The sequence below is a fragment of the Danio aesculapii genome, chromosome 3 (assembly GCF_903798145.1).
Source record: "Danio aesculapii chromosome 3, fDanAes4.1, whole genome shotgun sequence".
In the NCBI taxonomy this organism is placed as follows: Eukaryota; Metazoa; Chordata; class Actinopteri; order Cypriniformes; family Danionidae; genus Danio; species Danio aesculapii.
This window is the reverse complement of record NC_079437.1, coordinates 46,302,921-46,316,433: the sequence shown is the minus strand read 5'-3', so window position 1 is coordinate 46,316,433 and position 13,513 is coordinate 46,302,921. Positions and strand designations below refer to the sequence as shown.

Here is a 13,513-nt window from a genome sequence, read left to right as displayed (position 1 = left end):
GCAAAATAATTGAAAAAGTTTTCAACTAGGTTAACAAGTTCTTAAACTTCAAGGGGTGTTTAGACAGTTTTCAATTTGGTTTCAGACCACATCACAGTACAGAGAGCGCTCTTTTTTATATTGTGTTTTTGACAAAAAGTACAATACATTACAGGTATTCGATGACAAAGGTATTTTAATTTTTTTGTTTTCTTTAAACTACACAGAAACAAATGAACATAATAAAAATTATTAATAAAAAGAAATGGATTACAAAAAAATTATAGTAAAATAGTCTTAATAATAAAGAAAAAAAAAGAAAAGAAAAAAAAAACCTACGGGGGTGGGGTGTTGGGGGATGGGGGGTATTCATGGTTGGAGGAATACATTAGTCTCAATATGAATTATTAAAGGGTCCCATGTTTTGAAAAATGTTTTGGTTGATCCTCTGAGAAAATATAAAAATTTTTCTGTTTTCAAAAATGGCATTACATTACTAAGCCAAAGTGACAGTTTAGGTGACATTGGTGATTTCCACTCTATAAGAATTCTTCTTCTGGCTATTAACATTGCAAAGGCGAAGACGTTTTCTAATTCTTTGGCTATATGCATGTCCTCATTTGGTACTCCAAACAAAGCCATTACCGGATTAGGTTGAATTCTTAAATTGAAGGCCGAGTTTAAAATCTCAAATATTGAAGACCAAAATCGTCTCAGCTTATCACATGACCAAAACATATGGGTTAGGTCTGCCTTGCATGAGTTGCAACGATCGCATGTTTCATCTATATTGGGGTATATTCTAGCCAGTTTGGTTTTGCTGTAGTGAATACGGTAAAGAATTTTCATCTGAATCAGATTAAGACGCGCACATGATGAAGTCTTGTTTATAATTTCAACTGCTTTATCCCAAGTTTCTTCTGAAATATTAATTCCTAGTTCTTCTATCCATTCCATTTTAATCTTCTCTAGCGTTATGTTACGGAATGTCATAATCAAGATGTACATTTTGGAAATGAGGCCCTTGGGGTGTACAGGGGTCTTTAAAATGAAGTCCAGTCCAGATTCAGCAGGCATTTGAGGGAATACAGAGCACTGGGTCTGAATAAAGTGACGAACCTGAAGGTATCGAAAAAAGTCTGTTTTTTGAAGATTAAATTTTTTAATCATGTCATTGAAATTGGCAAAAATATTATCAATGAAAAAATCTCTACATGTGAGTATGCCCAGGTCCTGCCATTAAAGGTAGCATCTATCTTGGCTGCTGGAAAAAGATGATTATTACATATGGGGCTTTCTAAAGAAAATTCTGTGTATTGAAATGCTTGTCTTAATTGATTATATATTTTGAGGGTTGAAATTACCACTGGACTTGAGGAGTATTGTGTTGGTGAGAAAGGTGACTTCATTGTAATCAGTGCTGGTAGTGAAGTTGATTTGCAAGGCTTAGCCTCCGCTTCACACCATGCTGTATGTGGGAACTGTAACCAATAAATTATTTTCTGTAAATTTGCTGCCCAATAGTAATTTAACAGATTTGGAAGAGCCAGTCCTCCATCTCCGTTGGGTCTTTCGTGAAAGTCTCTGCGTATTCTTGGCTTATTGTCCCCCCATATAAAGGAAGACAGTAGTCTATTAGTTGACTGAAAAAAGAATTTTGGCAAGAAAATTGGAAGGCTTTGAAACAAGTACAATAATCTGGGAACTACATTCATTTTAACACAATTGACTTTACCCGCTAAAGATAAATAAATAACACTCCACTTTTGGAAATCTGATTCTAGTGTAAGTATAGGACTATAATTTGCTTTGAATAAATCTGTGTATGAACGAGTAATATTAATTCCTAAATATTTAAATCCTGATTTGGAGATACAGAAGGGCAAGTCAGTATCTGCAATCTGGTCTGCCATATTGTTTAAAGGGAAGCATATACTTTTAGAGAAATTTAATTTATAACCTGAAAAATTGCCGAATTCTTTTAATAGTTTCTCAATATCAGAGGTACATGATAGTGGGTCAGTTATATATAATAACAGATCATCAGCATACAAAGAGACTTTATACTCCACACCCATTCTTTTAATACCCCTGATGGATTGTGATGATTTGAGTATTGTTGACAATGGCTCTATAGCTAAAATAAATAGTAAAGGGCTAAGGGGGCATCCTTGTCGTGTTCCTCTGGACAAGGAGAAATATTGAGGCACTATTTTATTAGTGACTACAGCTGCTTTTGGTTGATGATAAAGCAAGCGTATCCAAGAAATACATTTTGAGCCGAATTCGAATTTATGCAATACACCAAATAAATAATTCCACTCAACTCTATCAAATGCCTTCTCTGCGTCCAGAGGGACAATCACTTCAGGATTATTTTCTGATGCAGGAGAATGCACAACATTTAGGAGGTTTCTAATGTTAATGAATAAGTGCCGTCCCTTTATAAAGCCTGTCTGGTTTTGTGAAATAATTTCTGGTATTATGGACTCTATTTTTGAGGCCAACAACTTAGATAGAATTTTGACATCAACATTTAGTAAGGAAATGAGTCTATAAGAGCTACAGTAGAGGGCATCTTTATCTGGCTTAAGGAGAACTGTGATATGGGCCTGTGTAAGACTTGGTGGTAATTTTGATTGTTTAAACGAGTGGTTAAACATATTCAGTAACAAAGGGCATATTTGTGAGGAAAAATTTTTGTAAAACTCAATGGGAAATCCATCTGGTCCTGGGGTTTTACTTCTCTGCATAGCTTTGATGGAATTTTCCACTTCTTGAAGTTGTAAAGGTTTGTCCATGTCCTTTCTTTGGTCTGTTTTAACAGTGGGTAGATTAACATTAGCTAAAAATGTTGACATGGAACTGTCCTCTTGTTGGAATTCTGAAGTGTACAAATCAGAGTAATATTTATTAAAATTTTTATTTATTTGTTGGGGATTTACTGTAATTTCTTGTGTTTTATTCTTAATTGTTGGGATGAGCCGAGATGCTGATTTGCTTTTTAATTGTTGGGCGAGAAGACGGCCTGCTTTATCGCCATGTTCATAAAATCTAGCCCGTGCAAAAAATAAGTCACGTTCTGTTTTTTCTGATGATAATAAATCATATTTTGTCTTTAGACTAAGTTTTTCTCTAAACAGTTCTGGTGTTGGAGTATCGGCATACTGGTGGTCAATTTTCTGTATAGATTCAATAAGTTTTTCTTGTGTTAGTTTTCTCTCCTTATTACGTGAGGTTGAATATAATATTATTTCTCCCCTTATTACCGCCTTAAACGTTTCCCATAATAGTGATGGTGAAATAGAGTCTGTTTTATTATCTAACAAAAAATTGTCAATTGCACGAGATATGAATTTGCAAAAGTTTGAGTCTGAGAGTAAGGTTGTGTTTAGCTTCTATACTGGTCTTGTCGTATAGTTATACGAAAAACAAATATCAAAATTTACAGGGGCGTGATCAGATTTAATAATAGTTGAGTATTCTATGTTTTTTATTGCCGGAATAAGTCTTCTATCAGCAAAAAAGTAATCTATCTGAAAAACATGAGAATACCTTTTAATCAGGAAATAAAAACCTCCATGGATCTATGCAGCCAATTTGAGTCATATATCTGGCAAATACTTGAGACATTTTTAAAAGAGATGCACTTTTAGGGTTGAACCGGTCCATAGTTGTGTCCATTACACAATTCAGATCTCCACCAAGTATAAGATGGTAAGAGTTTAAATCTGGTAACAAGGAAAATAGTTTTTTCACAAAGTTAACATCAAGGGCGTCGCTAGACCCAATTCCCTGGGGCACGTGCCCCAGTAAAAATCTCCAGTGCCCCAGTAATTGCATTGAGATATGATTTACTTCATATGCAAGTGTATTTATTAAGAGTGGTAATTCCGAAATAAAGACGTTATTCTCTAAGTGCAACCGAATCAACGCTGGTGAAAGCAATGTGTTTAATCAAAAAGCAAACTGACGCATCTCTGCATGTGCGCAGAGAACAGGCCAAAAAAGACGGCTACCTGCTTGTTACGCTCCGCTCATTTGTTGTAAAACCAGCATAACAGCTTTTTTTGTTTTGCAAGTGGACAAAACTAAAGTTTAAACAATATGATGGTGATCTTACTAAGCATGCCTCCTGATAGATTTTTTTGTTTGAAGCAAAAAGGAGGGATGAGGAGTCAGGGAGGTAAGACTTAACAAACCTAATTATCTGCCATGTGTCAAGTCTACAACAGATAATCCTATAACACATCTTTTTTTTTTTTTTTTGTATTTTATTGAATTGTCAATTTCATTAATATGAAATTAATATTTATGCAAAAGTAATTTCTTAAATGATCTTAGCATCACTCCAGTTGTCTTAACATTGTTTTCCAGTTACATTTAAGATTATTTAGAATAATAATAATATGTATATAAGAATAATAATATGTATATAGAAATAATGTATAATAATAAGAATACTTTTATTTATAATTTATAATTATTTTAAAGATTATGACTTGAGAATATAATTTTACCTCAGCGCTGCACTTTTCTCCTTCTCCCTCACGCTGAGTTCAGGTGACGGAGTGTTGTGAAGTAGTTAAACTCTCCTCAGTTTAATTTACAGTGTCAAACTGGCACAAGAATATCAGTATATTAATATAGGCTTTGCTAAAAGGCTGGTCAAATGTCTTTTTTTACAGAAGCATTTGACCAGCCTTTTAGCAAAGCCTATATTAATATACTGATATTCCTGTGCGATTAAGGGGTAAGGGGGCACGTGCCCCAGTAAAGCTTTATGTCTAGCAACGCCCCTGGTTAACATCAACCCAGTTGGGTGCATAAACATTGACCAAGACAACTGGTACCTCAAAAAGGTGCCCAGATACAATAATGAATAAAATTGTAATGAACAAAAAAAAGAGTATTAAAAGATCTTAAAATAACATTTAAACAGTTTTGCCTACTAGTAAAGTTGATTAAAACAAATTCCAACTTACTGCGCAATTGTTCATCATGAATATATAACGTTAAACAATCTGCAAAGCAACCCTGTTAAATAAAACGTATTATGTAACATACAAGTTCAGCGTCAGAAAGTCAACGTGACCCTTCTTCAGTAGTTCATAATATTTGTGAAGTCAAGAGTTATCATGTGTTGTAATCCGCTGATCGAAGAATTGCTGCGCTTTCTCTGGTGTATCAAAAAGGAATGTCTGTTCCTCATAATGAACTCGTAGCCGTGCAGGATGCAGTAACTGGAATCGTACCTTTTTTGATAGAGCAGTTGTTTGACGTCTTTGAACATTGCACGCTTTCTGGTTAGAACAGCAGAGATGTCTGGATAAATCCTCACAATTGAGCCCTTGTAGTTTACCTCATTCTGCCTGGCCCATCTTAATGCTTTTTCTTTCTCTTGAAATCTGTGAAAACACACGATCAATGGTCGAGGAGGTCGGCCATCCTGTGGTTTTAGACCGAGCGATCTGTGTGCTCGTTCCAGTTCTGGCGGTTTTTCGAAGATTTCTTCACCCATGATTTCCATTAGCATCTCGGACACAAATGTAACAGTCGGCTGACCTTTCTCGCTGTTCTCCGGGACATTTAAGATCCTGAGATTTGCTCTTTGTGACCGGTTTTCCAAGTCATCCACTCGATCCAATACTGTCGCGTTTTGCTTTTTCAGGGTTTTATAGTTTTTTCGGCCGCAGCCAGCGCTGAGAAGTTATCGCTCGCGAGTGTCTCTGTGACGCATAGACGGGACTGGAAACTCGCCATCATTTCCATTAAAGCATTGACCGATGTCTGAAGAGACACTATAGATTCTTGAATCAGAGCTGAGATGTCTTCTTTTATCGAGGTTCGTTGCTTTGTTAGTTTTGCTACGAGTTGGCTCATTGATACACCGTCATCGTCTGAATGGGTTTCTTCAGATTTGGCAGCGTTAGCCATCGTTCCTAATTTGCCAACTACACTGGTTCTCGTCATTGGCGGGCCATTTACGGCTGATTTGTTCTTGCTCATCATGTGAACTCGACACGATTGTACTAAGCACTGTTTTAACACATATTAAAACGTTTCACATATTTAAATGGCACTATTTGAACTATTTGAATATTATCAGGAATGATTGGGAGCTCTGTTGATAGACAGTCCACAGAGAGCGCTCTTATAAAGATAATCAGTGATATCCACCTAAATACAGATTCAGGCAAACTAACAGTGCTGCTATTGCTCGATCTCAGTCCTCGGCCCTACACTGAGGAAAAAGCAGATCCCCTCTTCTCTGGGTGGCCCATCTCAGGGTCGCCTGTGGTCCATTTACTGGACTTAACGGCGTACCGGATTCTCGTACCCGGTGTCATCTAATGAGAGCGCGGCCATCCTGGGGGATGCACTTACACACTCACGCAAAGCTTGGAAAGAGCAGACTGTAGAGGAGTGAGGAGTCTGCAAGCCCAAGGCGACGGAAAAGTATCAACTGTAACCCTCAGGCCTGCCCGTGTGTTAACCGACTTGTGGGGAGCAGCAGGGCTTATGCGCCCTAAGGCTAGAGCACTAAGGCTAGACCTTAGTTGCAGTGAGAGCACGAGCTGTCCGTGAACACCTCCTCAACATGCTGGAACCCCAGACAAGTGATGCAGTACTCGTGCCCATCATCCGGAAGCACACGGTCGAAATGGCATTTTAAAAAGAAGCGTTGTTTGACTGTTTTGCTCTCTTAGTGGATTTTGCTCTCCTAGTAGAAACTGCTCTTTCAGCCACCAGTGAAATGCCCAGGGGACAGGAAAGGAGCCCAGTTCAACCACCTCTGTATGCATCGTCGCCTGCACTTGTGGAATTACAGATTTGTACATCTCAGCAGATCTCATGGTCTCTTCAGTCTTATGTGAGAATCTCTGAAGCAAAACTGTAACCGTTCACTCCTCATGTACTGGTTATATATATATATATATATATATATATATATATATATATATATATAAACTATGACCTTTTTTGAATTATGAGCAGTTGCTAGACTCTTAATATCTCTTGAATTCAATATGTTGCTATTTTTTTTTAATTCACAGCACAAAACCCCCATCAGTAATGTCAGTCTTTTTTTAAAGTCAATCTTGTTGACTGTAGTCCTCGGCCCTCCACCAAGGAAAGAGCAGGTCCCCTCTTCTCTGGGTGGCCTGTCTCAGGGTTGCTTCGTGGTCCTTTTACCGGACTTAATAGCATACTGGATTCTCCAGCGTTGATAGGTGGTGTGAAAAAAAAAAACAATTAAAGGCCACTCAGTAAATCAGTAAAAGCAACTACAAGCCAAGTATGCTTAGAATAGGTAATATTACCTTTTAACTATATCGAACAAGTCAATGAACAAGTATAAGCCAAATATACTAAAACATTTCTGTCAGTATAACTCATGTATTAGGCATATTTAAGCGGAATGTTGAAAATTTTTTTAGAGAAGTGCATACACTGAAAATAAACTTTCTTGTTTTAGTTTAAAAGAAGTAAACTAACTGCATGCACTTAAATGTCTTTTTTTATAAAGGAAGTATATTTTTAGAGAAGTGCGTATACTTAAAATTTACTTTCTTGTTTTTAGTTTAAAGAAGTATACTAATATTACACTTTTTGTTAGGGATCCCTCTGTCCAAATTTTTTGAGCACGTTGCAGCCATCAAAACAAATATTTTGTTAATATTAACAAAATACAATTTAGAACCATGAAACTGTACATTGGTTGAATAAATAAAGGTTAAAGAGAATCAGCAAATGACCTATTCTTGATTTTATTGCATTTTACACAATGTACCAACTTTGGGAATTGTTGTATGTTACTCAACATAGTCATTTTAAGCAAGAAAATGCACAGAATGTGATGTGGTGTATTTCATGTGGCAGAAACAACATTTTAATCTCTATTGATCTAATTTTTAGACATTGATGAATGTGTGGATACCAGCATTAATTGTGGTCCAAATGCAGAATGTGTCAATAATCAAGGAGGTTATGCCTGCATATGTAGAACTGGCTACACTCCCAACAATGAAAACGAAACATTTATTGTAGGACAAGGAGTTCAGTGTGATGGTGAGAAACTGGCATTTGTGTCGTTCTATTTTATTACCTAATTAAATCCAAGTCTTTATTTTTTATGCAGTAATTACATGAAATTACTATGAAATTTAGTTTGATACTGTAGAACAAAGTTACCACATTCAACTTACAAAACAAAGTTAAATCAAGGAAAATGTTATTGAGACGAGTTTGAGGGGCTTTAACACATGCAAAATAAAGATTCTGGCCCATATTTACCTTTATAATTAATACATTTTATGAGTAGTTTAATTGGAAGTGTAGTAAACTTTACGTACTTGTTACAACTACATTTTCATTTGCACTTCAACTTTACTGTACGTGAACATAATGATTTGCTGATAGGTGACTGTTTTTATTCTTGTGCCACTTTTTGTAATTTGTGAAAGTACACTTAGAAGTATACTCTCAGTAAACTATTTTATTCTTAACTTTTTCTGCTACTTGTAAATGTTTTCTTTAAGTGAACTTAACAACATTCTTGTAGTTAACGTTTTAGGGGTGCAAGCACCAAAGTTCCATTGCTATTTTTTCTTCAGATTTTTTGTTATTATTATTTGCAAAGCAATGTCATTGGTAAATGGGTGAAAATAGAATGTTAATCCTACACTGACAAATGGTTGTTAAAGCCAATTGTTTCACATTTAAGTTTAATTTTGCAAGACTTTAATATCAGTTTTAAACTAGTTCCTCAATGTCAATATTGATTTATTTCCAACACCAATTATGCAAAGGGCTGTGTTTGGACTGTTTTGACAGCCAGTAGCAGCTTTATTGCTTTACTTGTTCTTGTCTTCATTTTGATTTCTCTAATTGCAGGTTTAAAAATAGCATTGGAGGAAGGATGCACAGTAAGTTGAATTAGTGCAAGAGCAGTGCAAAGGATATTCATTATGAACATGTTTGATGTTGTGAAATATGACTATATAACTATTTCTATTTATTCTTTATGGTTTTTGCACAACTCTCTGTTTGTTATTAACGAGCAGGTCATATGGTATCTTAAAGTGTCCTAATATTATGTTGGAGTCCCCTACAGCAGTTTTAGATTCGGGTTTAGGTCAGAAAACTTTGTACAATTTTCATAATATGTATTTAAAGTAACACTTTAGTTTAAGAGCCAAATTACAAACTGCAAATAAGATATTTGACCTATCATTATAAATATGATATATGACCTGATCTTTAATATATAAACATGATCAAAATCATCAAATTCTTTATTTGCTATTGTGATTTCAGAATCAAACTTCTAAAGTATGTCTTGAAAATCTTCTTGAGCAGACTGAGAACATTAAAGATGAAGAGCTTCCTTTAAATGCAAGTCTTCAGAAGACAAATAAGAAAACAATCAAATCTGTGTCAATTACATATTGACTTACATATTTTTGTCTTATTGGTTGTCTTGACATTTACATGTAACTTTATTTATTTGATGAATAATTTAGACGGTGACCAGCCTTTTAAATATGGTCCTTGATGCTGCAGTAAATATTTCAGTGTCATCATCATCAGCCAACCCAAATGAACTGACCTCATATGGAAACCGTTTGTTAAAAAGCAATGAGGAACTCATGTCTACATTAGTGAAGCCGACAAACACAAGTGCCAATGTCAGTTTTATTCTTACTGGTGTAGGTAAGTGCAGACACTGTTATTTATTTTACAAGATGAATAAGAGGTTATATATTGTATCATGAGAAGTGGTAAATCAAAGGTGGAAAACAACTAAAAACGTGACTCAGGCTTCATTAAAAATATTTATCATTGTTATGATTAAATTCACCATTTGATTTTTCCTTGAAAATATCTGTTATCGCAGTGCCGCATATGCGCAATATAAAACCTTGAGGTTTTAAGGTTCTGAGACCTGAAAAGGTTATTTTACTAAATAGTGTAAAATGCTTATCTATAGAAAATAGACATTTTTATTGATTAATTGACGAGATAAATATCTAAATGAATACTAGTTTTAAAGTAAAGTGGCTCATGACTTTTTGTTTGTTTTTAATCAGAGGGACGAGTCTTTATGGTTGGACCACATGTCACTTTAGTTGAAATTCCTCGACTACACACAACAACCTGCTCTATTGACATTGATCTCATTGGCATTGCCAAGAACAACAACGAAACATGTATGTGAAGTTCTGTGTGAATTAATAGGAAGAAAAGTAAATAAATATGTATCAAAAACACTTTACAGCAAGAATGCCCAATTCAGTTCCTAGAGAGCTACCTTCCAACAGAATTCAGCTCAATTAAGGTCATGTACACACATACACAGGTAATTTTATTAGAGTTTTGAGTTTTCCCTGCTTTCCTTTTTTCTGTCTACATGAAAACACAGAATTGCATGTTAAGGCACAACGAACCAACAGTCTGAGATAATAAAACTTTTATGCAGGGTTCACATCAAACAGGGAATTAATTATTTTCGCAAGGAAATTTCATACAAATCAATGCAAATGTGAGAACCGAGGATGATTATGTGCAAGCAATGCTGAATAACTAATGCATTTACTGAAAATGTGGTGTGAATGTTCCCACAAATATATATTATATATTTGATTATATTATGTATTATTTTATAGTACTCACTATTTTTATTTATTATTGTTATATAATATAATATACTATCCCACTCCCACCAACAAAAGCCTGCAAGTAACCATATAGGCCTAAGTAGTTTTATTTTCACTGCTTTTTCCACCTACTCTGTTATTTGTTTCATGTGCTTCCCTTTTGGATATTAATTGAAAAAAATAAACAAATAGGTTTTGTTTTATTGAGTTTAATTAAAGGGAATAATAAACATGGACACAAATGAGGAGCTTTTCAGAGCATAGAACTACAGCCAGAGCAATTGGAAATTATGGAAAATCATTTCAAACATTGAACATATATTATCCTTATTTCTCAATAAATACAAATAAGGCAGTTTTTTTTTTTTTTTTGGCTAAAAATAAAAATTAACTGAATTAACTAATTAAAAATGTAGGCCTTAAAATCCTCTGTAAGTAATTTTTTTTTTGTCATTCTTGTTGTATTTATGCAGTAGATAAATAACAGGTAAATTGTATTTAGTAAATTAATTTTAAGATATTTCTATCTTGTGAGAGTTCCCAGAGTAATTGTATTCTTCTACAACCTACACATATACAAGGACCTTATTGCCCGCACCCAAATTCATCCATCAAAATCTTGTGCCGCACCATTACTGTGTTGGACAATCAGAAAGGAGAAAGGTCATGAAGATATGAGTACACTGTACTTGGAGTTTCTGAAAATTTTCAACCTGGCCAGAGTTTTCAGAAGTCTGTGTTTTTGTGTGAAAAAACAGCAAAACCGCATTGAAAAAATGTGATTTTGAAAATACCCATATTTGTGTGGACCTGATGGAGCGCTTGATCATTAGGAAGAAGGAAAAAAGATCTCCATGATGAAAGTAGGAAGAAAGATCTCCATGAACAGGATTGGGCAGCCCTGCTTTACAGCTTTTGTATTGTTGTTTGAATTTATGCATCTGTTTCTGTCCCACGTGATCAGCTGCTGTGATTTTTTTGGGCTACACCGCAATGGAGAATCTACTGAAGGCCGACTTCTTCAACGCAACAAATAATACAGTTAACACCATGATGTCCTCTGTGATCTCAGTGACTCTTCCCAAAACTACCAACACTGCACTCAGCAAACCAGTCAACTTCACCTTCAGACACATCAGAGTGAGAGACTGAAATGTGTTTCTTAGCAGCTGAAAACATCTAATATTCATTCATATTATTTTCTTGTTGGTTCTTCTTTCAGGAGTTTGACTCCAGTGGTTCTATGCACTGTGTGTACTGGAATATCAGCGAGTGGATTGTAGATGGTTGTTCTGTGTTAAACACCAACAGCAGTTTTACGATGTGTTCCTGTGTTCATCTGTCCACATTCGCTCTCATCATGCAAACCAGCAGCCATCCACCAAAGGTATGAGAACTTGTCCAATAAGCTCTGAAGGGCAGTTTTTAAAAAGACTCATCAACATTAATGTTTTGAGTTTTGTTTATAATTTGAAATTCAATTTTTATTGGTTTATAGGCTTATAACATCTGGCAAAGGGACAACCAATACAAACTAACCTTTTAGCTAATTTGGGTACATTTATGTTCTTGAGGAATGTTAATGTACACTGCTCCGTACAGTCAAATGTATCTTTAATCAAATCTAACTATGTCGTATCATAATGGTAGCGCAGACTCCACTTAATCTACTAGATATAAAAGATTTCAGGTAAATTCAGAATGAATGAAAACTTAACATTTTGTTTTCCAGATCTGAGATACTTGTCATAGTGCTTTGTGTTTCAGGTCTGCATACCAATATACAGAATCAAAGAATAAAAAGCCAATTCAGAAATGTATTAAATTGATTACTTAAAGATAAATCTAAGAGTTATAAATGTATAAAGTACGTTGCAGCATATAAGTCTATTCATACACTGCAACAGGGTATCCTGGCTACAAGATTCTGTTACGTCCTTTTAGATGTTAATATTAAACTAAGGGTATATGACATAACATATAATAGTTGAGTGTGTGTGTAACAAATGGAGGGAGAAAGAAACTACTGAATAACCAAATATCACTGCAATTGTTTATTGCCCATACTTCCAGTGAAACCCGTGAAAATATTTTATACAGTGAAAGAAAAATATTTACAATAAATAAATAATGAATTACCTGAGGGGGAGAGGAAGTAATTAGATGTGCTTAAATCAAAGAAATAAATCTAACAAAACTCAATAACTGTTTTCAACAAACTAAACTAAATATGAAAAAAAAGCATGAAAAGAAACATTTTCAACGTACCAAACGTCTTAACTAAACTACTCTAACTAAAAACAAAACATACACAAAGCAGCACATTCTCCTGAACCTAATGAACTAATACAAAAGATGAATCTCGGTGTTGTATATGTATATCGCGTGACTTACTCACTCCTACAACCTCTCCGAGGTATCACTCAAATACATCAGTTAACTGGACAAGTTCACAAGCAAACACATTGCACTTTCAGATCTTAAAACTTTAGACAAGAGAATTAAACACAAGCAAAACACATTCTTTCAGACTAGCCCTCGCAAGAGAGACTGTCCTCACAGAGACCCACAGAAACAATAAGAGCGAGAAATGGAAAGAGATAGAGAGAGAGAGATCTCTATTGCAGTTTGGGCTTGGCTTTTAAACGCTACGCAGACCAGCGATTGGTGGCACAAACCCAGCATAAGCGGCCAACGTCATCAGCATGAAATGCCGATCCTCCTATGCCATTCGTACCTGTAATACACGCATGAAACGACACACCCACATACAAACAAACGCAAAAAACGGCCATAAATTCAAAACGACAAAATCTTCCTTGCCTGGTAATGAGTTTGAGGTGTTAATCATCTCTATAGGGGGGAGCATCTGG

General features: G+C 35.2%; 1 protein-coding gene across 4 annotated transcripts in view; it reads left to right on the top strand.

The window, feature by feature from the left end:
- The window catches only part of LOC130221582 (adhesion G protein-coupled receptor E1-like), a 38,844-nt gene that overhangs the window by 13,369 nt on the left and 11,962 nt on the right, over nucleotides 1-13,513 (top strand). For 3 of the 4 annotated variants that reach the window (XM_056454126.1, XM_056454123.1, XM_056454124.1), the window contains 7 exons: nucleotides 7,900-8,052; nucleotides 8,878-8,909; nucleotides 9,301-9,378; nucleotides 9,507-9,696; nucleotides 10,074-10,193; nucleotides 11,605-11,780; nucleotides 11,863-12,027. In XM_056454126.1, the coding sequence (XP_056310101.1) occupies nucleotides 7,900-8,052; nucleotides 8,878-8,909; nucleotides 9,301-9,378; nucleotides 9,507-9,696; nucleotides 10,074-10,193; nucleotides 11,605-11,780; nucleotides 11,863-12,027 (914 nt within the window). The remainder of the gene's footprint in view (nucleotides 1-7,899; nucleotides 8,053-8,877; nucleotides 8,910-9,300; nucleotides 9,379-9,506; nucleotides 9,697-10,073; nucleotides 10,194-11,604; nucleotides 11,781-11,862; nucleotides 12,028-13,513) is intronic. The other variant, XM_056454125.1, reaches the window with a different exon arrangement.